Genomic DNA, 27,129 nt, shown 5'->3' with positions numbered 1-27,129 from the left:
TGGGGATCCTCTGCCATTCTTCCTTGCAGATCCACACCAGTTCCGTCAGCTTGGAAGGTGATCTTTGGTGGACAGACATTTTCAGGTCCTCCAGAGATGCTCAATTGGGTTTAAGTCCGGGCTCTGTCTGGGTCAGTCAAGAATGGTCACAGAGTTGTTCTGAAGTCACTCCTTTCCTATTTTAGCTGTGTGCTTAGGGTCATTGTCTTGTTGGAAGGTGAACCTTTCACCAATTCTGAGGTCCAAAGCACTCTGGAAGAGGTTTTCATCCAGGATATCTCTCTACTTGGCCGTATTCAAGTTTCCTTCAATGTCAACCAGTCATCCAGTCCCTGCAGCTGAAAAACACCCCCATAGCATGATGCTGCCACCACCATGTTTCACTGTTAGGATTGTATTGGGCAGGTGATGAGCAGTGCCTGTTTTTTTACACAGGTACCTGTTGTGAGTTCATTTTCCCCTTCACTACTGAGGCCCGAGGAACTCCCTCTTCTGGTAAAGAAAAGTAGTGAGCCTGATTATCAAACACCTGAGCCTGATTTTGATAACTGGCTGAGTGGAGAGGTTGGCAGCTATCGGATTGCAGACCCCTGAACCTATCAGCACAACTAGCAGTAGCCGTGGGGGGCTCCTACGATGCCCTAGGCCCCTCGATCACGGCCGGAGGACTAAATAGCCTAAAGACAGAAAGGGAAATCTAAACTGCCCCAGAGCAGACCCCAAAGCAAAAGGCAGCCCCCCACATATAATGACGGTGAAGCAAGAAGAAAGAACACAACACAGACAGAAAGATAGACTGAGCAAAGACGAGGCCCAAGCTTAACTAGATAGGAAAGGACAAGAAGGCTGCTGTCTGAAATCCGTGAAAAACCCTATGAAAATAAGAGCCAACAAACTGACAGTGAAAAAGGCCCTGAAGACGCTAGGCTTCAAATAGGCTATGTCAGTACTCAGGAATATTCTGAAGACAGAGCAACAGGCAAAAGGAGATTCAGCTCACCTGAGCAGGGAATGGCAGAATCCAGAAAAGCAGGGCAAACAAAAACAAAACACAAATGCTAAAAGACAAAGCAGAAAACTTAGCTTTAGAGGAGCTGGAATCAGACTGGTATCTTAGAAGTCCACAGAGAAATCACCCGCCGGGCAGAAGGGCGTCGGCAGCCTTATATCCAGTCAGTAACTCCACTCAGCCAGTCATCAAAATCAGGCTCAGGTGTTTGATAATCAGGCTCACTACCTTTCTTTACCAGAAGAGGGAGTTCCTCGGGCCTCAGTAGTGAAGGGGAAAATGAACTCACAACAGGTACCGCTTAGAATTATCACCAAAAAGGTCTATCTTCGTCTCATCAGACCAGATAATCTTATTTCTCATAGTCTCTGAGTCCTTCATGTTTTTTAGCAAAATCAATGCGGGTTTTCATATGTCTTGCACTGAGGAGGGGATTCTGTCAGGCCACTCTGCCATAAAGGCCCGACTGGTGGAGGGCTGCAGTAATATTTGACTTTGTGTAACTTCCTCCCATCTCCCTACTGCATCTGTGGAGCTCAGCCACAGTGATCTTGGGGTTCTTCTTCTACCTCTCTCACCAAGGCTCTTCTCCAACGATTGCTTAGTTTGGCTGGACGGCCAGGTCTGGAAGACTTCTCGTGGTTCCAAACTTCTTCCATTTAAGGATTATGGAAGCTACTGTGTTCTTAGGAACCTTGAGTACTGCAGAAATTCTTTTGTAACCTTGGCCAGATCTGTGACTCAACACAATTCTGTCTCTGAGCTCCTTGGCAAGTTCCTTTGACCTCATGATTCTCATTTGGTCTGACATGCACTGTGAGGTCTTATATAGACAGGTGTGTGCCTTTGCAAATCAAGTCCTATCAGTTTAATTAAATACAGCTGGACTACAATGAAGGTGAAGAATCGATTCAAGGAAGATCACAAGGAAATGGACAGCATGTGAATTAAATATGAGTGTCTGACCAGAGGGTCTGAATACTTATAACCATGTGATATTTCAGTTTTTCTTTTGTAATAAATTTGCAAAATTTCTACATTTCTGTTTTTTTTTTCAGTCAAAATGATCTGCAGATTGTACATTAATGAGAAATAATGAACTTTTTTGAATTTTCTAAATGGCTGCAATGAAACAAAGAGTGAAAAATATAAAGGGGTCTGAATATTTTCCGTACCCACTGTATTCGGTCCAGCACCCATTATACATTCTCTTGGCCATTCTCTTTACTGACGGCACATTATATATCCGGGCTTGGGATAATGGAGCGCACGCTTCTTTGGACCACGCCTCTTGACCTGCTTGTCCTCAGCTATCGGACCCCACTGGCACGCGGCACGGTCGTTACCATGTTCTCAATACTGGACACTTTCACAGCTCAGAACTATCTACCTTCACAGCTGAAATAGTTGTTCTATCTTTTCAGTATACATAGCGGTTCCCAAGTTGGCTGCCACTTGGAATTATTCATCCATTCATGGCGAATACAATTTCTTGTTCTCCATCCTATGCTACAGATCGTTGGCAGCCTATTGTGTAACACTTTTTACGCAAGTTAATCAGCTCTTCTGCTCTCCTTACCACAGGATTACATGATCTCACTGGAATTAAAGGGAACCTGTCACCAGGTTTGGCCGATATCAGATATTGCCACCGCCTTTCAGGGCTTATCTACAGCATTCTATAATACTGTAGATAAGCCCCCAATCCGAACAGAAAGATAAGATAAATAAGTTTTATTATACTTATCCGGGGGCAGTCTGGTCCGATGGGTGTTGCAGGTCCAGGTTTGGCGCCTCCCACCTTCTCATAATTGCCGCCCTCCTGCTTGCTTCATGGCTCCCGGCATCACGCTCCTGGACAGGCGTACATATCTGCCTGTACTCAGGCCCATGTCTATTCTCTGTGTGCTCTACCCTGCGCGTCCGTACTCCTTTACCCTGCTCTGCACGTCTGTATTCCTGTATCCTGCTCTACTTCTCCGTACCCTCTACACTGCTCTGCACATCCATACTCCTGTACTCCGTTCTGTATGTCTGTCTCTAATGCTCTGGTGTTCGTCAGTCTTCTACGTTTCCCTTCTATCCCATGTGTCTCCCGCTATCTGAGCCCCCCCTCTTGGTATCAGCTAACGTGGTATTTGTCACACCGCCAGTCACGCCGCTCTCACCTGGGGGCAGGACCCCACGCCCGGTGTCACCATGTCTGGCGCTGCGCTGCTCCGGTGTTCCCATCGGGTCCGCACACGCGCCTCTCATACTTAGTTCCATGGATGCACAACGTTGCTAGTGTGCATCTGTCTCTGCTCTGTCATACTCCTTTGCACACGCTCAGCTCCTACCTTCTCCATGTCGTGCTTCTCAGCACACCCACTGTCTAACCTTGCACTCAGGCGTGCCCTCTGCGCACGCTTTGTCTAACTCTGTACTCAGACGTGCTCCTTCGCTCGCGCCCTGCTTTGCTCGCACCTGGGCGTGCTTGTCTGTGCACGCCATACGTGCTCTCGTGTACCCACCTTGCACTATCCTGTATCTAGCGTACTCCCGTGTACATGCTTTGTATTGTCCTGTACTCTCCGTGCTCCCGTACACTCGCCCTGTTTTGTCCTATACCCTGCGTGTCCCTATGTCCACGCTATGCACACTCTTGTACTCTGCACATTCCCTGTTGCTAGACACATCACTCGTGTCTCCTGTGAGCCGGCCACCTGGTTCCAGCTGTCGTGGTAGCTCACCCCCTTAGGCTTGCCCCTGACACTTCCTGTATAAGGAGTGGTCCTCACTAGGTCAGCTCGCCCTAGGTGGGTTGGTGTCACGACCCAGAAGGTCCACTCCAGGAGTCGTCACAGAATTAGAGATCCCTGGGCCTGTCCCTGATGATCTCTGTATAGGGGTCAGTCTTCACTAGGTCAGCTCGCCCTGGAGCTATCTGTTCCACAGTCCAGAGAGTCTACTCTTATTGCTCGCCTCCCTGAGGCGTTACAGAATAACCAGGCCATAGACCCCGCTGGCACCATGTTTTCCGCGGCTTCCGTACAGGTAACAGCCCGTGGCTTTTGCTCTGTGTCCTTGCCACATTTCCCGCCTCGTGCTTGCAAGCCACCTAAGTTTTCCCAATCTGTGCAGGGTTTTTTTGACTCAGTGCAGCATCCATTTTGAACTCCTGCCCCTGTGGTATCCCACCGACTGGGCAAAGGTGGCTTTCATTTTATCTCTTCCAGAGGGAGAGGCCTTGGCTTGGGTGAAGCCCCTGTGGGAGCGTGATGACCCCATTGTCTCCCAATTGGCAGCTTTTTTGGAGACTTTTCGCAGGGTCTTCGATGAACCGGGATGGCTGGCCTCCATGACTGGGTCCCTTTTCAACCTTCGCCAAGGTTCCCTGTCAGTAGCTCAGTGCGCCATTCGCTTCCGCATCCTAGCCTCCGAGTTGGGATGGAATAATGAGGCTCTGGTTGGTGCTTTCTGGCATGGGCTGTCAGGCTGGATTAAGGATGAGCTCGCGGGGCGAGATACTTCAACCTCCTTGGAGGATCTAATCTACCTGGCCACATGCATAGATTTGCGTTCCCAGGAACGATCCTGCAAGGCTTCCAGAGAGGCTGGTTTACTTCTTCCTCTAGGACAGGTAGGGGAGGCCTTCTTAGGAGTTCCTGATTCCTCATCTCCCTTGACTTTTTACGTTGTGATATAACTGGAACAGAGACGTTACTCCGAGGTGGCCTATGTGGATTCGGGTGCGGCAGGCAACTTTATTAAAGTAGTCTCAAGACTGTCAGGAGGCTTCAGATTCTTGTTGTTTCCCTGGACAGACCACGTTTGATTGCATCGGTGGATGGAAGACCTTTGCCAGAGCTCGTCACCATGGTGACCGAAGAAATAGTACTACAGATTGGGGCCCTTCATTCGGAGAGCATTGCCTTGTACGTACTACCGAACCTCTCACACGCACTGTTGCTTGTGTTGCCTTGGCTCAGGTCCTATGAACCTATCCTTGATTGGTGCTCGGGTGATGTGCTACGTTGGGGGATCCTCCTGCCAGAAGCAGTGTATGCAGCCAATTCGTCCTGTTAATCTCCCACAGTTGACCTCTGCTCCCGCAGGTCTCCCTTCGGCTTATTGGGGCTATACGGACGTCTTCAATAAGAAGGAGGCTGAGGTCCTTCCTCCACACCGCTCGTATGATTGCCCGATCAAGCTTGCTCCTGGTTCCTTACCGCCCAGGAAAAGGATCTACCCTTTATCTCCAGAGGAGACTCAGGCCATGTCGGAGTATATTCAGAACTTTTCCAGAGGGTTCATCCGGACAGACACGCGCACACACACACACACGCAGCTCCACTCCGAACACGGCTCCACTCCGTACACCTCGTACACATGCGACTCGGCTCCGTACGTCTCGTACACACACGGCTCTGCTACATCCACCCTGTAAACCCCTCCTGACCCCACAAAGAAACTTCCCCTCATCCAGCACCAAGACAACCAGCACAGCAGAGTCCTGCATACACTGAGGCCCTGATCATGTGACCCCTGACTCCTCCCCTCCTGTGACCTCATCACAGGTCCTGTGCGCACTGAGCAGCCATTAGTGATGGGTAAAATGCGATTTTTTGGTGAGCCGGCTCTTTTGGCTCCGAAAACGGCTCTTCATTTCCTATTACCTTTGGCTTTAAATTTGAAGCCAAATTCTGGTATGTGTTAACCCATGATTGTATACCTTTTAGTAAAAATCTACACATGTGCCAATTTATGACATAAAACAGAATAGTTTCCAGAATAACCAGATTTTATATTATTTGCTGTAAAAACTCTAACAAACACAAAATGAACATGCAAAATAGCAACAAGATCCTAATTATCAGTGCCACATTTTAAAGCTACCTTCACACTTCGCAAGTTCGCTGTGGGCTGTCTGCTGCAAACAGTCTGCAGCAAAACTGCAGTGTCACATGTCGCATCTGCATCCAGGCGGATTTAGATAAGGAATTTGTGCCATTGTGGGTCGGGCGGTGACAGCACGGAGCTGTGCGATCGGTCCCCGGAGGCCAATCACGGAGTTCTGTGCGCATGTCATGCGTGCGCACAGAACTGCCTGTCGCATCTCCGGCCCCGCCCCCTGAGGCAGGGGCATAAGAGAAAATGCAGCGCTGGAGCCGGGAAAGGTAAGAATTGAGCCTACCCCTTTAAACCTGATAATTTCCAAAATAACATTTTGTGTATTCTGTTTAGTATGAAAACATTAACAAATATAAAATGTGCAAAAATATAACAAATGCTCAAAACAGCAGCAGAAAACCATTTTTAAAAGTGCAACATGTTAAGATTGTCATTTGGGCAGATTGTCATTAAGAAAGACCAAGTGCTGGAGCTTGGATGGGCAGATTTTTACATTCTGTTTTTGTGTTGTCGATGTAATCAAAATGCGACCAAATCCTACTTCGTTTGCGGCTGTCACTCATCTTGTTATCCACTGTACGTGCACTCCTCTCTGCAGGCTATCAACCTCCCTCTTTATTTATTTGTGGGTATTTTAAAAATAGTCTGTGAGGAAATTAATACCCAAGTTCCTCACCGTCACCAATATGGTTGCAAAATTGGGAGGATTTGATTTGATTACACGCACCTCAATCTGCATGCACTACTGTTTGTTACACTCTGTATCCGTCCACGACACATCCATCCAGGGTAGGGCAGGCTGCCAGGAACAAAAACAATCACAAGAGGGCAAGGAATGCTTGTCACAGATTGGAGGGGGGCGGGGCTGTGAGTCAGTGCTATGTGCGGCAGCAGGAGGAGCATGCATTCTTTCTCAGTCTCCTGGATAAGATCAGAGTCACTACTGCTGGGAGGGGCGGGGCAAGAGGGGACTGACTGTGGAACGTGAACTGGCAAAGAGCCGTTTAAATTTCAATTGGCTCCCTGCCAGGAGCCGGCTCATATGATTCACTATAAAGAGCCGGCTCTTAGAGCCGGCTCCTTCGGGAGCTACCCATCATTAGCAGCCATATATGTGGAGTGTGGCTCTGCGGGTGGAGGTCGGTGCTGGAGGCTCCATTATTCTCTATGTGGAGTACGGCTCTGCGGGTGGAGGTCGGTGCCGGAGGCTCCATTATTCTCTATGTGGAGTGCGGCTCTGCGGGTGGAGGTCGGTGCCGGAGGCCCCATTATTCTCTATGTGGAGTGCGGCTCTGCGGGTGGAGGTCGGTGCTGGATGCTCCATTATTCTCTATGTGGAGTGTGGCTCTGCGGGTGGAGGCTCCATTATTCTCTATGTGGAGTGTGGCTCTGCGGGTGGAGGTAGGTGCCGGAGGCTCCATTATTCTCTATGTGGAGTGCGGCTCTGCGGGTGGAGGTCGGTGCTGGAGGCTCCATTATTCTCTATGTGGAGTGCGGCTCTGCGGGTGGAGGTCGGTGCTGGAGGCTCCATTATTCTCTATGTGGAGTGCGGCTCTGCGGGTGGAGGTCGGTGCTGGAGGCTTCATTATTCTCTATGTGGAGTGCGGCTCTGCGGGTGGAGGTCGGTGCTGGATGCTCCATTATTCTCTATGTGGAGTGCGTCTCTGCGGGTGGAGGCTCCATTATTCTCTATGCGGAGTGTGGCTCTGCGGGTGGAGGTCGGTGCCAGAGGCTCCATTATTCTCTATGTGGAGTGCGGCTCTGCGGGTGGAGGTCGGTGCTGGAGGCTCCATTATTCTCTATGTGGAGTGCGGCTCTGCGGGTGGAGGTCGGTGCCGGAGGCTCCATTATTCTCTATGTGGAGTGCGGCTCTGCGGGTGGAGGTCGGTGCTGGAGGCTCCATTATTCTCTATGTGGAGTGCGGCTCTGCGGGTGGAGGTCGGTGCTGGAGGCTCCATTATTCTCTATGTGGAGTGCGGCTCTGCGGGTGGAGGTCGGTGCTGGATGCTCCATTATTCTCTATGTGGAGTGCGTCTCTGCGGGTGGAGGCTCCATTATTCTCTATGCGGAGTGTGGCTCTGCGGGTGGAGGTCGGTGCCAGAGGCTCCATTATTCTCTATGTGGAGTGCGGCTCTGCGGGTGGAGGTCGGTGCTGGAGGCTCCATTATTCTCTATGTGGAGTGCGGCTCTGCGGGTGGAGGTCGGTGCCGGAGGCTCCATTATTCTCTATGTGGAGTGCGGCTCTGCGGGTGGAGGTCGGTGGGGATTCTCCACATCTTTTTAGTCTCTTTAGCTTCATAGTATCAGCTCTAATCCAATGGTGAGAGAGCGATTTACCCTGAAGAGTCACAGATTGTGGGGTTGGTATAAAATGTTATATTTAGCGGTTTCTGTGTTGTCTCCTTATATGAATCACAATGGTTTTGTTCCTTTTCCGCTGATTGATACAAACGACCCAACTATGAAACACGAGAACCAAGGAAACCTGTATTACTCTCATAGTACGGGGCCTCTTACTTGCCCCCATATACAGTATAATGTTCCCCCAGTATCGCCATCCTCCACACACAATATGTTTCCACCCAAACCAGGAGATAATCAGTTCTCACTCTTCCCCATACTTAATGCCATAGAGCCCCTTTCTTGGTTCCCGCACACAGAATTATGTTCCACAGTATCTCCATCCCCAATTTTATTTATTTTTTTTTGTGTTTTTCATGTAATATACGGAAGCCTACAGGAAAATGCTTAAAAAAAATCACTGTATGTGGAGACATTGGCCTCATATATCTCCTGTCTTGTTGTTCTTGCCAAGAAGCTTTTATAAAAGCCTCAATCTTCTGTGTGTGAATCAGAGCTGAGATCTAACGTGATAGAAGATTACAGTGCGGGGAAGACGGGAAACCTTCATATAGACGGCCGGTGGGGATGGAGTCAGTGACGGACTCTGGACAAATATGTTTCTAGAGCCGTAGTAGGAGATGAAGATGTCGTCCTCATCATGAAGTAGTTATTTCTCCTGTCACGTGTAATGAATATCTCCTGCAGTATTGCTAATGCCGATTCCAGTGTCGGTAAATGAGACAAGAATTAGCGTTATGGAAGATGAGTCTATGAGGAACGTATTCAGCTGCCGACTCCGAGGGAGAAACTGCTTGTTGTCTGTGGCCTAAATATATAGGTTTTATTAGTAGATATAAAGAAGAAAACTAAATACTGTAAAATAATAAATCTCCTCATATGTTTCCCTTATTATCTGCAGTAATTGTATTATTACACAGGATTTTTATGATGTTACATCGGCTCATCTTCTCATTCAGGTCTCTACAATATCGGATCCTCTCAGTGAAGATCTTCTACATAAGAGAATTTTCCTGATTTACCCATCAAAGATGGATATGGACAGAGACAAGATGGCGGAGAGGATATTACACCTCACCCTAGAGATCCTCTTCTGGCTTACTGGAGAGGTGAGAGATTCTGATGACGTCACATTACATCAGTCTTATCTATGGGAATAACAGATGGACAGAACTGGAGAGGTGAGGACTCTGGAAATGTCTGTAGTGAGATTTATTAATGTCTCTCCATAACCAGGATTACACAGTAGTGAAGAAGACCTCTAGTGAGCGCTGTCAGGACCCTGTGTCTGAGGGATGGGGAAGACCCCTGAACCCAATCATGGGGCCTCCACCTCACCCACTGATACATGAGGACGTCAATGACCAGAAGATCCTAGAACTCACCTACAAGATGATTGAGCTACTGACTGGAGAGGTGACACTGCTGGGAATGCTGGGACATTATACAGTAATGCTATAAAGGTATCGGGGGGATGACGGTATAATTGTATGTATCAGGTTCCTATAAGGTGTCAGGATGTCGCTGTCTATTTCTCCATGGAGGAGTGGGAGTATTTAGAAGGACACAAAGATCTGTACAAGGACGTCATGATGGAGGTTCCCCAGCCCCTCACATCACCAGGTAATAGACAGGACTAAATACACACGGCCTATAATTATCTGTATGTAAAGAATGAATTCAGTCCCTGTATGTGTTTCCTCCAGATCTATCCAGTAAGAGGACAACACCAGAGGGATGTCCCCGTCCTCTTCTTTCGCAGGACTGTAAACAAGAAGATCCCAATGTTCCTCAGGATCATCAGGTAGATGGAGAGAAGGTGTCATGAGATCTCCCCTATGATGTGTAGACGGCTGTGAAGGTCTTGTGCTCTGTCTTGTTTTATCCCCCAGTATTATATGTTTTATACTTGTGTAATGAGAGCGGTGGAGATGGCAGGATTAGAACTGATCATAGATGTGACTTCTCCATCTGTGACTTTTACAATATTTATTTTAGGGTGAAGATCTGACCCATATTAATACTACAGAGACATGTGTGAGGGGTGATGAGAGATGTAAAGAGGAGATTACTGCTTATAACCGGTCGGGTGAGTACTGACCACTAAATATAGACAAGTCACAGATTCCTCTCAGTCACCGGCTATGGCAGCTTTATCGGTGGTGTAGTCAGGCCGTATCACAATCGTGTGATCAATACTATCATAAAATCTCATGCTTTAGAAAATGATTTTTGAATATGCAAATTTTATTAGTCACACAGAGCCCAACGTTTCGGCCGAGCGGGCCTTTATCAAGGGTATTTATCTAAACAAAATATAACAATAATGTAAAATTAGGAATCCTGTCTAAGAATGACACAAAATGAAATAAGTACAGTATCACTGACTGACATATTAGTGCGAGTGAAAAAAAGTTTATAATAAAAGTGTCATGGTCACGTGTGGCTGGACACACCGCCTCCAGCAGGGCGAATTTATATGACACGCGTGACCCTGGATACACCGCCTCCAGCAGGGCGAATTTAAATAATAGAACGTCCAGCTGGATACCCCGCCTCCAGCAGGCGAATTTCAGTATACACGTATCTCTGGATACTCCGCCTCCAGGAGGGCGAATTTAAACAATAAAGGGAAACACCAGGGAATCCGATACAATGGAGGGCCCTGCGATAGGGAACGGGGACGTGGAGACCTCCTGCACTCCCCTGAGCCAGTGTCCCTGCACTCCTCATGAACCCTAGGCCGGTTCCGCACTGGGCGCCGATCAGGAACCTAAAATCCCTAACTCGCCCTGCGCCAATCCCTTACTAGTGAAGTGGACGGTGCAGAAACTAATCCCACCACTGCACTAAACACACACTGAGGAAAGTGACAAAACAGGGAAACACCACTTAGCTTTGCTCTGTTGCTTATGCTCCCAGCAACAGAGTCCAACACCTGAGTGCACCTTTTCCTCCTACCGGGTCCAACACCAGCGTGCAGCCTTGGAGCTACAGAGTCCAGAACCTGAGTGCAGCAGTCCAGAAATAAAGTCCAGCATCCAAGTGTAGCTTTCCAGCAACAAAGTCCAGCATCATGAGTGCAGCTTTACACCATAGCTGCCACTCCACCAAGCTTTGCAAGAACTCCTCACTGACACCATAGCTGCCACTCCAGGACTCTGACTGAGCTGCCCGGGACTCTCCTCCAGCTCCTTCCTTCAACAAGGCTTGGTTGCAACTGAGCAATATCACCCACGCTGATTGCAATACCTGACACTCTTTTATTGGTCAGCCAGAGCAATCACACCTGCTAAATAATAACGTTCAATAAACCAAAGTAACCAGTGTGCAATGACCCTAACGGCCACCGGGGGCAAACTAGAACTGAAACCACCACAGTGCAATGACCCTAATGGCCACCGGGGGCAAAACCAACGCCGAGCACACAGCTCAAGGGAAAAAAAAAGGTTACTTGTACATTTGTCTGTCAGATCCAACCTGGATCATGACAAAAAGAAGACGTCTAATCAATATGCGCAATACATTGAACAGAAATAACGAAAAATATTTTTTTTCCTCTCAGGAGTAAGAACTCCATCATCAGAATAAATCCTCACAATAAATCAATAAGTACAATCTGTAAAAAAAGAGGAAAAGTGGGGAGAGAAGTTACTCAAATACCATAAATAAAATACAGCCTAACGCAGCTTAAAGGTACCATTGAGGAAATGTGCAAAAAGTAAAAGGATATAAGTACCTGTGTGGCTATATATTGAAGTTTCAAAAGCTCTAAGAAAGAAGAGGAGAAAAAAAGGGTAAAAATAAGGTAAAAACCAGAGTATGACAGAAGAAAGCATTGTAAGTATATTGTAATATAAGCGGTATATAGCTAATCTTTACAAACCTAGAACGAGAAATGCGGTAACTTGGGACTGCGCCGCTGCCTGTGGAGTGTGTGCATGTGTATGGGCCGGAACCTGTGTCTCTTTTATATTCTACTCATGACACAAATGCACTACAGCTGGAGGGGTACTGGCGTCCAATAGCGCCAATATCGCGCATGCGCAAACCGTCTCTCCGGACGGAAGTGGGGCTTGATCTGTACGAGTAAAAAGGAAGTGTGTCAGAGAAGCTTAATGTTCAACCGTGCGTATGCAGACCGTCCCTCTGGATGGAAGTGGGGCATAATCAAGTCCGAAACAGGAAGTGTGGCAAGGAGGAGTGATAATGTATAAATAATGACCGCTACAGCGCAAGCGCTAGAAATAATCAAAAAAAGGGGAAAATATGTGTATAATTATAAGTATATTATATTACATATATCTGAGCCAGGTCAAATCTGAAGGTCTATATCGCATGTATGTGTAAAATTGTTATAAAAACAAGAAATAGAGGGAAAGAAAAAAGAAAAGGGGGGAAAACACCACCAAGTGAAAAAGATCAGAACCGAAAGTGGGTACCTTCCTTCCGCGATTAGGTCTGTAAAAGAATAAAAAGAGAAAGAAAAAATTATTCTTATATTACATAGACACATATGAGGCACTTATATAAATACCTATACAATGCTCATAACATGTTACTTATGAGAAAACCTACGAATGTTTGCATGTGTACACATATTGAGGGATACATGTATACACATACATATGACGAGTTTGATCTTTATCTCTCAACGGGAGATCTTTAGATATACCGGATGGTAGCCAGATTGATAGCTTGTTGCCCGGGCAAGGTGACAGATCAACACAGAGACAGGTTATGTATCTGCAACATGCCACACGGCTGTTTAATCACATCAAGTTTATATACTCTTTTGAGTAGGCGGTTACATTACATCATCATATTCCATTGGACAGTTGATTATTCAAGAGTAAGCATAAATGGTTTCAACCAATCATATTCATATTCGGCAACCAATCAGATTGTACTCGGCTGTTAATTATTAGATACATTCGGGAATTTCCAGAAAAAGGTGGAAACAGGTATTGGTTATACAATACCCTAACATTAGCCTCATTAACCTGTCTTAATAAGGGTTCATAGCCCCTTTATCTATCTATTTCTAAGACTATGTACTCATTATCTACCTTAGGCCTACGTGGAACTCGTGATATGTTCTTTAGTTACATGAATCATAAGAGTTATAGAGGTGAGAGGCAAGAATAACAGGATTAGGTGAGAGTTGATCTCTTCTCTGTCAGCTAATATCATAGAAGTATGGAGAGTGAGACCCTAAGAGTGTATGAAGGGACCCCAAAGAATCAGGGTTTCCCTATCAGTCCCCCCTTTTGAGAACAGATATCATTCTCTCACCCTCCTTCCTCCAGGTACTTCAAAGGCCTAAGCGCCAGTGTTGGGCTTATTATTTTCTTCACCAAATTCCCTGGAGTGGGTTGAGAGATCATATCTCATTCTCAACCTTGTCAATTCTTGGGGGAGTATTCACGTATTTTATCGTGTTAGTGGAAGGTGTTGGGCCTAGCTTGATCTGTTATTCCCCTTATTGCATCTCTAGTGTAATTTATAAACCTCTGTTGATTATAGTAAATGTAATTCATCCAGTACACATGTTTCTTAAAATCAAATCTAAAAGGAGCTGCTGTCTTTAAAATGTCATTTTGGTTTCTCTGCGTCTGTCCCTTTTGGAGCAAGGCTGTCATCAGCAACAGGAACAGGATCATCATTCTTCCGTTCCAGGGCCTTGCAGTGGCTGGCATGAATCCAAGTGGGTTTTCCTTCAAGCTTCACTGAAGTGGATGTAGTGAGGAGAACTTGGAATGGACCGTCGAACCTTGGTTCCAGTGGTTTCCGTGTGTGTCTTTTAACCACCACCCAATCTCCTGGTTGGAGAGAGTGGGTTCCTTCTTGATTCTCTGGGTCTGGAATAGAATCAAAGACTTGTTTATGCACAAGTGAGAGCCTCTTCTGAAGGCTCTGGATATAGCTAGTGAGATTGTCACACTGTAGCTGCAGTGTCTGTGGGAAGTATAGGCCTAACCTTGGCGCTGACCCAAACAAAACTTCATAGGGGAACACTTTTGTCTTTCTATTAGGTGTGTACCTAATGGAGACCAAAGCTAGGGGTAAACATTCTGTCCAAGGTTTCCCCAATTCCTCACTTGCTTTTTGAATCTTTAACTTAAGTGTCCCATTCAGCCGCTCAACCTTACCACTTGCTTGGGGTCTGTAGGGTGTGTGGAATGCTTGTGTGACCCCTAACATTTGCATAACATGCTGCATTACCTCTCCAGTGAAGTGGGTACCTCTATCGGACTCTATGGTTTCAGGTAGTCCGAACCTACAGAAAACTACTGACATCAGCTTCTCTGCAGTAGCCCTTGCAGTGGCTTTCGGCATCGGGAATGCTTCTGGCCACCCATAGAAGAGGTCAACACACACAAGCACATTCATACATTGCTACTTGGGGTAACTGTATGAAGTCAATCTGCAGTCGTTGAAACGGGTAGAGGGGCTTAGGTATGTGTTTCTGTGGTACTTTCACTACACCTCCTGGGTTGTGTTGTGCGCATGTCAGACATGCCTGTGTGAACCTAGTAGCAACCGTTGTGAAACCTGGGGCTATCCATTGCTTATCCACCAAAGAACACATAGCATTTTTAGAAAGGTACGTCGGTCCATGGGCTGCTTAAGCCATGACGGGGTACAAGGATCTTAGCAGACACACCCGCTGTTCCCACCATCCACAAACCTTCATGGTCACGTGCTCCAGCTTTCGACCAGACCTGTTTCTCTTCCCCGGTTGTCTGCCGAGTCAGAGCCTGCAAGATACTCAAGTCGAAGTGGTTACACTCAGTGCTTACCATAACCAGTGGAGGTGCCTCAGGGGTCTCATTGTGTCTGGGTCTTCTAGCTGCTTCTTTGGCAGCTCGATCCGCTTTGTCGTTTCCTCTTGCTTCGGTGATATTAAGCTTTGTATGTGCCTTTACCTTAACTATGGCAACCTCTTTGGGCAGCAGTAACGCTTCCATCAGTTGTTTGATGAGGTGCCCATGTTTAATAGGAGTGCCTGTTGATGTAAGAAAGTCTCTTGCTCTCCATATAGGACCGTAGTCATGGGCCACCCCGAAAGCATACCTTGAGTCTGTGTAAATATTGTAGCTTCTACCGTCAGCCCCTTTAAGCGCTTCAATGAGTGCCGTCAACTCCGCCTGCTGCGCAGACATATGAGGAGGGAGTGGTTCTGCTTTTACTACCTCGTGCTGTGTTACCACTGCATAACCAGTGTAGAACCGTCCGTCTTCACCGATGCTTCCATCTATGAAAAGCTCAACATCTGGATTAGCGAGAGGTACATCAGAAACATGTGAAAAACCTGCTGTCTCTTGGGCCATAAGGGCCATACAATCATGTTCATGATATACATCAAAAAGCTCCTCTTCAGTCAAATTCTGCAAAAACAGTGGTTTGCCTTGTCCTTCTCCCCCCCCCCCCTTTTGAATCCACCACATTAATGGGAATGAGAGAGGCTGGATTCAAAGTTGTACATCGTTTCAGAGTGACATTGGGAGGCATGAGAAGTGCACACTGCAGTCTCAGGTGTCTGGCTACAGAAATGTGCTTGGGTTGAACTTGGTTAAGAATGCTGTGCAAGTCATGTGGAGTGTAGATGGTTAGAGTAGTCCAGTATGATCTCTGATGCTTTGTCAAGAAGGAATGTGACAGCTGTTACTGCTCGGACACAAGATGGTGCTCCTCTCGCTACAGGGTCCAGGCTGGCTGAGTAGTATGCCACAGGCCTGTTTTGCTGACCATGTTTTTGGGCTAGGACCCCTGTAGCATGTCCTTGCATTTCAGTGCAGTACAGGAGGAAAAGTTTGGCATAGTCTGGGGTGCCTAGAGCTGGGGCAGAGACGATTGCTAGTTTAAATGAGTAGAAACTGTCTAGTGCTTCCTGATCAAGTCTGAAGGGTTGAGAGGGCACACAATCATAGAGTGGCTGCATGAGAATGGATGCAGAACGAATCCAAGGCCTAAAATATGATGCCAACCCCAGGAAGGTGTGTAGATGTTGAACCCCTGTGGGTGGTTTTAGCACTTCAATCGCCTTTTTCTTGTCCTCTGTCAAGTGGCGTGCACCCTGTGATATGCAATGTCCGAGAAACACAACTTTTGGCTGACAAAACTGTAACTTTTCTCTGGATGCCTTACACTTTTTGGCAGCAAGATGTAGAAACAATGAGATTGTAGCTTCGCAGCATTCATCTCTGTTTGGGGCACAAAGGAGTAGGTCATCAACATACTGAAGTAAGACAACCTCAGCATGTTTGGTGTCCCAATCCTGCAAAATGAATTGCAAAGCAGCAGTATACAGGGTCGGAGAGTTTTGAGCTCCATGCGGCAGCACCAGCCATGTATACTGTTGGCCCCTAAAAGTAAAAGCAAACAAATACTGACAGTCCAGATGCAAAGGGACAGAAAAGAAAGCATTTGCCAGGTTAATACAACTGAAATAGGCAGCTGTTGAAGGGATCTGTGACAAAATTGTGTGCGGATTCGTAACTACTGGTGTCAGTAATTCTGTGCCAGCATTTATGGCTCTAAGATCATGAACCATCCTGTAAGTAACTGGCTCCCCTTTCCTGCCTTTCTTTTTCACTGGGAACAAGGGGGTGTTGGCTATAGATTTTGTGAGTTTGATTGCCCCAGAGGCAATTAATTCTGTAATGTTTTTGCCTATAGCTTCCTCTTGAGCTGTGCTTAATGGATACTGTTTTAATTCCGGTAGTCTCTCTCCTGGTTTGAGGTTAATCATTACAGGAGAAACTGGCATGTGTCCGATGTCAGTTTTAGACTTTGACCATAGCGAGTCTGGGATCTGCGCTAACTCCCTATTCTCTTCTGAAAGGGCGGGGGAGTCAGAAAAATACATGCAGGCTAGAACTTTGCACAGGGTGCGCTCAGAGACTCCAGCCTTCAATTTCACATTCCCGTCACAGGCACATATCTTGTATGAATCTATCGCTTGCAGTACATCAGAACCAAGTAAGTTTACGGGTGTTTTGTCACTAACTAGCAGCTTAGTTAGGCATGTGTGGTCAGCCAGTCGAAGGGGCAATGGTTTCGTCATTTTACATTCCTGTATCAGTCCCTCAAACCCTTGAGTGTAAATGGTTTCGTCGGATATGTCAGATGGTTTCACATGTTCCTGGCAAATAACAGTTTTGGCTGCCCCCGTATCCACCAGGAATGGGATTTTCTTACCATCTGGGAGAGATACTGAGACTACCCCTTGTGGACCTGTGTTTTAACAGGAAGGTGTCCTAAGGGGGTAGATGGCTACGGGGTTGCCTATTTCCTATTGTGGGTCTTGGGTCGGGACGTCCGTCATGGCCTGGTTCTCTTTTCTGGTTGATCTGCACTGTCGGCTAATATGGCACATCTTACCGCACTTGTAACATTCAATCTGTCTGCGGTAATTTCTGGCTGGGGTAGCTTTCTGACCTGTCTGTGTGTCATTGGACGCATACTGTATCTGTACTGGCTTCATCCTCTGGTCTAACTCAACACCTTTTGCCACACGCACTAAGTCTTCTATGAGGAATGTCCTCCAGTCGGGCTTAGCTGCCTGCACCCTCTGTCTGAGCTGTGATCTAAGCCCTGCCATAAAAGCTCCATGGAAAAGTTTCCTTCCTGCTTCTCCCATGATGTCATAGCCCAGATCTGCATATCTCAACTTCAGGTTCCCCCAAAACTGGTCTACTGTCTCCTTAGGACCCTGTACCACATCCAGAAGGGAGATAGTGGATTCCCCCTCCTTTCCTCGACTCCATGTGTGCAGACCTCTCAGGAAATGCATCCCTGACTCTATAGTTCTTACTGTACGTACTGTGCTCCCAGTCTACTCTCTGCACTGTATGACCTTCCAGCTCTGTTTATATCCTCTAATACTGACTCCATTCTTGCATCCCCAATTTTCCCCCTCAGGAGGGACTCGTAAGTCCATCCATGTGCAGGTGTAGGTGTTGTTTAATCCTACCATCCATCTATAAAAGGCCATTGGCAAGTCAAATGGGTGTGGGGCGTCTTTGACTAATGTCATTTGGTCCTTTGGACTCCATGGTCAGTAATGAGACACAGTAGTTGTCTGTATAGTCGGTTGTGCGGGGGTAGATGTTGCAGCTGCTGCGATACCAGTCGTATCCATGGTCTGATATTCCCCTTCTTCCATTGTAATCAGCATACTGTTTTCTGGTTTTACTACCATGTTGTTGTATGTACCCAGGGACCTGATACTGAGTCTGACCCTGCAGGACTGGGTATATCCCTGTGCCCTTGTGGGGTCTTGGTCTCCCGCAAGCAGAACATTGTTCACGCCAGTCGGGGTTTTCCTGTCCACACACACAAGTCCATCCCTCTGGTCCTGCCATAGGATGGGCCTGATAAGGTGGAGGCGTTTTTATTTTCCTTGCATACCTCACTCCTTTCGGGGTTTCTTCCTTAACCCAACAACCATCTCTCTTCATTTTCTTTGCTACCTCTGCCCAAGCCTTTGCTTGTTTTATTAACTCATTGTGAGCAATCCATCCCCTGCTTGGTGCTAGAGCAGACTCCCAGAGAGAGTAATCCAGTGGATCACCCTCCATTCCTAAACCTTTTAACAACTTCTTTGCCTCTTTTACAGCAAACTTTCCTTTTCTTCTCTCTATTATCTCACACGCCTTGCAACCCTCCTGATGCTCTGAACGTTCTGCGTTTCCCATTTCTGTCTGATCTCTCTGTCTGCCTCTTTCTCTGGTTGTTACTCTCTATTCTCTTAATACGTGCTGCTATTTTGTGCCCACTTCCCAACTTCGCTTGCAATTCCTTGACCTATGCCGACTGCACTTCACTAATTCGATGCATAGGCTTGCGTGCCGTTGTTATAAGGGATTTCCGCTCAGTGTCTGAACTTTCGTGACCTAAACTGCCTCCCCACCTTCCCAGTTGATAGGTGTCAAGACCGTAGAAACCTGATAAAGAAGTTTACTTATTTAGTGGTTTGGCCAACGTGACCCCACCCGGTCACCTCCCACTAAATCTCTACATGCTCAGTACGAGATGGCACTTCTCTGTAATTAATCCTAGTATATTCAGCAATTCTATATATCAACCAGAGAGAAAATCCAACTAACCATAGGCAGACTAATATGACCCAAATTTTCTCATAATCTTCTAGTCCCATATGAGGCAAGGCAGAAATTGAACAGTCCTATACCATGGAGGGTGCGATCATGCATAACCCACACAGTTGCAGCTTCCCCAAGATATCAGCTAAGTTGTTGTAAAACCCGCAGGCCAACAGAAAACACGGATAGGGCAAGCCCAAACACGTGCAATCCAATTTCTCTGCGTGGCTCCGCGACAACAGCAAAATATATTGGTTTCAGCTTATCTCATTCATTCAGGTGTGACTATGTGTTTGACTTCCTAGTGTTCCTCCACTCTATTTCTGGTACCAATTGACCAGTTAGCATACCTAACGGACTCCCTTATACATTCAGGATTTTATGTCACAATCCTTATTACATGCATACGGTCATTCAATTCACTCAGGGAGTCTCATCCTCTACACACACATTCACACCTCCAATACGGTATACCGTTAATGTATCACAAGGATATTCTATGGTTCTTTGCCAAACAACTGGTCATATAAGAAGACGGCTATACTGTACCCGAAACCCGGCTGCAGAGCATGTGACAAGAGGAGACACAGAAAGTTGTAAGAAACAATGGCTCTTACCTTCACCAGTGATTTTGGTCTGTGTTTCCTCTAGGCCTCAGTCTGCGGCTGCCGAATCTCAGATGCTGGGGGTCTTCCTGTTGCGACCAGCCCGCCCAATGGGACGCCAAATGACGAGTTTGATCTTTATCTCTCAACGGAGATCTTTAGATATACTGGATGGTAGCCAGATTGATAGCTTGTTGCCCGGGCAAGGTGACTGATCAACACAGAGACAGGTTATGTATCTGCAAAATGCCACACAGCTGTTTAATCAGATCAAGTTTATATACTCTTTTGAGTAGGCTGTTACATTACATCATCATATTCCATTAGACAGTTGATTATTCAAGAGTAAGCATAAATGGTTTCAACCAATCATATTCATATTCGGCAACCAATCAGATTGTACTCGGCTGTTAATTATTAGATACATTCGGGAATTTCCAGAAAAAGGTGGAAACAGGTATTGGTTATACAATACCCTAACATTAGCCTCATTAACCTGTCTTAATAAGGGTTCATAGCCCCTTTATCTGTTTCTAAGACTATGTACTCATTATCTACCTTAGGCCTATATGGAACTCGTGATATGTTCTTTAGTTACATGAATCATAAGAGTTATAGAGGTGAGAGGCAAGAATAACAGGATTAGGTGAGAGTTGATCTCTTCTCTGTCAGCTAAGATCATAGAAGTATGGAGAGTGAGACCCTAAGAGTGTATGAAGGGACCCCAAAGAATCAGGGTTTCCCTATCACATATATATATATCCAAAATAACTAATATTATAAGGTAAATATAGTGCTCTCTATAAAAAGAAGATCAAGGCACCAAAACTCCACATTATCATAATGGAAGTTAAAAATAAAATTAAAATGGAGAAAACCTGGAGAAAAAATCAATAAAAAAATCAATGAAAAACCTCATACTCCCTATTCATGCCAAAGGGTTCCAATGTTTGAAGAACAAAAATCCAATAGGACTCTCTTTCTTTCAATCTTTGTATCCTGTTGCCACCTCGTCTATCCAGAGGTACACTTTCAATAACTTGATAACGAAGCTGAGAAATATTGTGGTTATGAGAAATAAAATGAGCTGAAATGGGTAACAGAGTTCTCTTACAGCTGATAGTGGATTTATGTTGAGAGATACGGTCTCGGATATGTTGGGTAGTCTCTCCAACATATCCGAGACCACATGGGCATTTTATGAAATATATTACATATGATGAGTCACAATTGTAATAGTCCTTAATTGGAAAAATCTTTCCCGATCTGGCATGGGTAAAGGTTTCACCTTTAGTAATGTTGGAACATTGCAAACAATGCAAGCAAGGAAAAGTCCCTTTGCGTAATGGCCTAAATAAAATTTGTCTTCTTGAATCACGGGAACTACCAATGTCTGCCCTTACTAAAAGATTGCGTAAGTTAGGAGGTTTTTTGTGACAAATCAAAGGTGGAGCTTGAAATTGGGGTATCTGAAGATAAGAATTAGAGAGGAGTGGCCAGTGTCGACGAATAACCTTATGGATGAGATACATAAAGGGATGGTATGTGTTAACGAAGGCCACCCTATTAATTTTAGTTGCAGGACTAGATATAGATGGAGGAGAAAAAGACAACAGGGAATCGAGATATCCTCGGGATTCGAATTTGGATTTCATTTCAGCAAAACGACCAACACGATTAAGATTATCAGACACAATATGGTTAATACGTCAAAATTGTGATCTTGGGAGAGATATTTTTTCTTATGTGTTAAGGATGACAGCTAGTGAAATGAAGGAGACTATTTTTGTCCGTTGGTTTTACAAACAAATCAGTGGAAAGGGAACCATCAATATCTCTAATAACCCTGGTGTCAAGAAAAGGAATAGAAACTGAATTATATTGCATAGTGAAAGATAAACCTGCAACTTTTGTATTAATATCTTGGAAAAAACTCTTAAGAGAAACCAAGTCACCCGTCCAGATGAGAGAAATGTCATCTATGTATCTCTTCCACAGTACCGAGTACTGTTGGAAGAGAACATGTGGGTAGACAAACTCTAATTCAAATTCTGCCATAAAAATATTGGCATATGGGGGCACCACATTTGAACCCATTGCAGTGCCACTTAATTGAATAAAAAACTGATCCTCAAATAAGAAAAAATTCTTTGTTAGAATGAGAGTCAACATAGAGATACAAAAAGATTGAATGTCGTTAGAAAAATCCGTTTTCTAAAAAAATTTTTACGGCTTGAATACCCCTTGTATGGCTAATACTAGTATATAAACTAGTGACCTATAATGTCACCAAGTAACATTTAACCGAAGTTAAATTCAAATCCCTAATGCAAGACAAAAAATGTGATGTATCTCTAAGCCATGAGGGGATCAAATGTAAGAGAGGAGAAAGGATCTTTTCAAGTACAACAGATAACGGTGATAATATTTTTACCCTTTTGCTCTCCTCTTCTTTCTTAGAGCTTTTGAAACTTCAATATATAGCCACACAGGTACTTATATCCTTTTACTTGTTGCACATTTCCTCTATGGTACCTTTAAACTGCGTTAGGCTGTATTTTATTTATGGTATTTGAGTAACTGTTCTCTCCCCTCTTTTTTCCCTTTTTTTTTACAGATTGTACTTATTGATTTATTGTGAGGATTTATTCTGATGATGGAGTCCTTACTCCTGAGAGGAAAAAAATCTTTTTAGTTATTTCTGTAAATTTTGTCAATGTATTGCGTATATTGACCATATGTCTTCTTTTATTATAAACTTTTTTCACTCGCACTAATACGTCAGTCAGTGATACTGTACTTATTTCATTTTGTGTCATTCTTAGACATGATTCCTAATTTTACATTATTATTATATTTTTTAAATATAAATACCCTTGATAAATGCCTGCTCGGCCGAAACGTTGGGCTCTGTGTGACTGACAAAATTTGCATATTCAAAAATCATTTTCAAAAGCCTCAGGTTTTATGATATTATTGATTGATTTTCCTGACGGCTTGGTTGTCTTTCCCCATATATATTATACAATCGTGTGATCACCATTTTGCTGCTAGACAACGTTTTCCACCACCCAAAACAGTTCAGATGACGTTGGTCATTGAAAGCCCTTTTCTAGAGAAGATACAACTTGGAGGAACCACTTACCCCCTGGGATTAGAAGACGCTGATCATTACCTGCCCAGATCTGAAAACTAAAAAGCCAAATGACAGTGTACATAGAATGTGCTGACAAGTTAGAAAATTACTTGAAGAAAAATATTATGATGCGTCTGTAAGAGAAAGTGGAAGGTAATGATGCTGTTGGCTTCCTAGATTCCTGATATTTTATTGGATTAATGTAGCTTCTCTCCCTTCTGTGCTACTGAATGTGCTCATATGGTCCCTACAAGACCAGGTCCAGTCTTTCTGGCCAAACTTCTCTTTTATGATCACTAACATTAAATGTGCAGTGAGGCCAAGTGTGAATTTCTGTACAATAACAACAGAGTTTCCCTTTATCCTGACTTTTCAGTTTAAAAATGACTAAATTCAAACAGGGTCGTGAGAAACTGCATAAAAATATTACACCTTTTATAAATTTCAATGATTTTATTCAAAAATAATAATTGGTTTTATTCTTGGCAGATGATTGTACCAGGAGATCAGGGGGACAGCTGACATCTTCAATTTTTAAATCAGATGATCTTGAGATTACACAGGATACAACTGAAGTGAATGCCATTACTCCAGATATTCCATCATTCCTTCAAAGCAAAGATCGACCTTCTGATCCTTTGAAACAGGTCCTGTCTTCTGATTCATTACTGACCCCTGAGGAAACTCAAAGTCACAAAATAAGCATTAAAAAACAAACTTATAAAGCAAATAAACCATTCTCACGTTTTGAATATGTAAATAGTTTTCCCCTCGAAAAGTCTTTTCTTAAATATCAAAAAATTCACACAGAGGAGAATAGATTTTCTTGTTCCAAGTGTGGGAAATGTTTTAACCAGAAATCACATCTAGTTACACACCAGATAACTCACACAGGGGAGAAGCCTTTTTCATGTTCAGAATGTGGGAAATGTTTTACAGATAAATCAAGTCTTATCAAACATCAGAGGACTCACACAGAGGAGAAGCCTTTTTCATGTTCAGAATGTGGGAAATATTTTACAGATAAATCAAATCTTATCACACATCAGAGGACTCACACAGAGGAGAAACCTTTTTCATGTTCAGAATGTGGGAAATGTTTTAACCATAAATCAAATCTTATCACACATCAGAGAACTCACACAGGGGAGATGCCTTTTTCATGTTCAGAATGTGGGAAATGTTTTACAGTTAGATCAAGTCTTATCACACATCAGAGAACTCACACAGGGGAGAAGCCTTTTTCATGTTCAGAATGTGGGAAATATTTTATCCAGAAATCAAATCTTATCACACATCAGAGAACTCACACAGGGAAGAAACCTTTTTCATGTTCAGAATGTGGGAAATGTTTTAACAATAAATCACATCTTATCACACATCAAGGAACTCACACAGGGGAGAAGCCTTTTTCCTGTTCACAATGTGGGAAATGTTTTACAGTTAAATCAAGTCTTAACAAACATCAGAGGACTCACACAGGGGAGAAGCCTTTTTCATGTTCAGAATGTGGAAAATGTTTTACAGTTAAATCAAGTCTTATCGCACATCAGAGTGCTCACACAGGGGAGAAGCCTTTTTCATGTTCAGAATGTGGGAAATATTTTACACGGAAATCAAATCTTATCACACATCAGAGAACTCACACAGGGGAAAAGCCTTTTTCCTGTTCAGAATGTGGGAAATGTTTTAACCATAAACCACATCTTATCACACATCAGAGAATTCACACAGGGGAGAAGCCTTTTTCCTGTTCAGAATGTGGGAAATGTTTTACACTTAAATCAAATCTTATCACACATCATCAGAGAACTCACACATGGAAGAAACCTTTTTCATGTTCAGAATGTGGAAAATGTTTTGAGAGGAAATCATCTCTTTTTAGCCATCAGAGCAGTCACACGGGGGAGCAGCTTTTTTCACGTTCCTAATGCAGGAAAAGTTTTATTTGGAAATTTAACTCTTAATAAACTTCAGAGTAGTCACACAGGGGAGAAGCCTTTTTCATCTTCAGAATGTTGTTTTAACCGAAAAGTGTATCTTATCATTTCTCGTGTTCGGTCTCTTTAAAATATAAACAATCATACTCTCCTTCCATGCCTATGCTGATTAATTGGTGTCGTGATTCACATTCCCGCATTTCTTATCAAAGGGCACATCTTCCCACTCTGGTGCCATTTCTGCCTCAGCTTGGAAAAAGCACTTAACTCACAGGCTTGAGCTGTCTTACATTATGAAAGTCTTGCAATTTCTCCTTTCTTAATGTCGGTCTCACAAGAAAACAGCTCCACAAATCTTCTTGTGTTCTCACCGATGCCCACATACTGAGCAATGTTTGCTTCACAGGGGAATTTACCTCCCCCCTCCCAAACCACAGGGGATTCTGATATGTGGAACACCATAATTGATTTGTATATCATATTGCATCTATGCCTACTAAACAAGACATGGAGCAATATATACAAAGGCTGGAGACCACATACAAAACTGAAAATATGTTCCCTCACTTATAGCCTGTCACAGCTTACTGTCAAGGTACAGAGATTACAGGATGATGTTGTACAAGTTTTGGACCATCAACATGTTCATAAACGAACACTGGATCTTCACAGCCAGCAAATAAACAGTCTGCATAATATGGTTGATGACCAAGAAAATCACAATAATATCTGGATAAGAGGTATACCTGAAAGCATCAATACCCAAGTGATTATGCAGACACTGCTTACTTTATTCAATACTATCCTTGGTGATCCTATTGATAAGGACTGCTGGAGATCGATCGGATGCACCATACAGTAGACAATCATGGCTCAAATTCTGAGAGTCCAATAGACATTATTTGTCGCGCATTTTTTCAAAGTAAATGAGCCCATTATGAGGAAAACAAGAGAGTTGGGTCTTATTAATTTCAATGTAAAACGCATACAATTGCTCACAGATCCTTTCTGAATGAGCACTCTCCACCCGTGCCTCTGGGAAATCCCTTTCCCCTTCAGGGAGCTTCTTTCAGTCCTTCAGTCCGTACCAGCAGGCCCTCAGAGCAGGGGTCTGCTGTACAATTCTATGTCTTCCCACCTTCCCCTACGGGAAGGTTGCCTATGCACGTCTTTCCCCTTCTTCCCCTAAGGGAAGACTGATCCTAACTTCCCTTCTATTCTCCCACACCAACCTTCCAGCTCCACCCACCTTCTAACACCCTTTCCTAGCCAGCAGGGATGGTGAAGCACATCACCTGCTGCTGTGGTGGATGCAGTGTTGTGTAAGAGCCAGGTCTGGTGTCTCCATCTTACCTGAAAGGTGGGATACTACACCTCTGGTTGAGGTGCAGTACCTCTGTGGCGACTGGACCCTCAGGGGCGCCACATTACCCCCCATTAAGCGCAGCACGTCCACGGGCTGAAACAGAGTACATGATGTTACAGGGGAACATACAAACAATTTAAACACGTGTTATCAGGTAAAACATATTCAAACTCAACTTCTCTTTATGAGAGACACTCTCTCACTTCAACGTTACATGATAACATTACCTTACATTATCTATATCTTACATCCTAGATAGTTATCCATTCCTATCTTCTATATTCTAAAGTACTACTGGCAGCAACCATTACCAACTGTGAAGTTCGTTACCAAGTCAGGGCACACTATCCGTGCTGAAATACTTTCATTATTCCTTATGTCTTGCATCTATCTATACAATACTAACACATGTCCCTAAACTGTTTGGGTGACAACAGTTGCTAATTGGTTCGCCACCTGCTCTGGACACCTTGTCCCAGAAACAATACTTCTCTCATTTACTATTAGACATTCACCATATTTTACAAAAAGCCAGTTCCCTACTTAATAATCTACGGATACCTATTAGTTCTGATACTCTACCAATGCTATACTAGATTTTCACAATAATCCTATACACTATCAATATACTGTTTCCTATACATAGTATAATATTTACAATCATAATAACACTTTTATTAGTTACAATGAAAAAGCTGTCATTATTTGAGG

At 44.4% G+C, this 27,129-nt stretch overlaps 1 protein-coding gene across 1 annotated transcript in view; it reads left to right on the top strand.

The window, feature by feature from the left end:
- LOC141047051 (uncharacterized) overlaps positions 1 to 25,203 on the top strand; it is a 70,661-nt gene extending 45,458 nt beyond the window's left edge. The window contains exons 4-9 of the mRNA XM_073541980.1: positions 9,223 to 9,372; positions 9,500 to 9,679; positions 9,763 to 9,886; positions 9,970 to 10,067; positions 10,262 to 10,352; positions 23,602 to 25,203. Of these exons, the coding sequence (XP_073398081.1) occupies positions 9,223 to 9,372; positions 9,500 to 9,679; positions 9,763 to 9,886; positions 9,970 to 10,067; positions 10,262 to 10,352; positions 23,602 to 25,043 (2,085 nt within the window). The 3' untranslated portion in view covers positions 25,044 to 25,203. The remainder of the gene's footprint in view (positions 1 to 9,222; positions 9,373 to 9,499; positions 9,680 to 9,762; positions 9,887 to 9,969; positions 10,068 to 10,261; positions 10,353 to 23,601) is intronic.
- The last annotated feature ends 1,926 nt before the right edge of the window (positions 25,204 to 27,129 follow it).

The sequence above is a fragment of the Dendrobates tinctorius genome, unplaced genomic scaffold, assembly GCF_039654945.1.
Source record: "Dendrobates tinctorius isolate UK_male_01 unplaced genomic scaffold, ASM3965494v1 ptg000126l, whole genome shotgun sequence".
In the NCBI taxonomy this organism is placed as follows: Eukaryota; Metazoa; Chordata; class Amphibia; order Anura; family Dendrobatidae; genus Dendrobates; species Dendrobates tinctorius.
The sequence above is the reverse complement of the archived record's forward strand: the minus strand, read 5'-3'. Positions and strand labels throughout refer to the sequence as shown.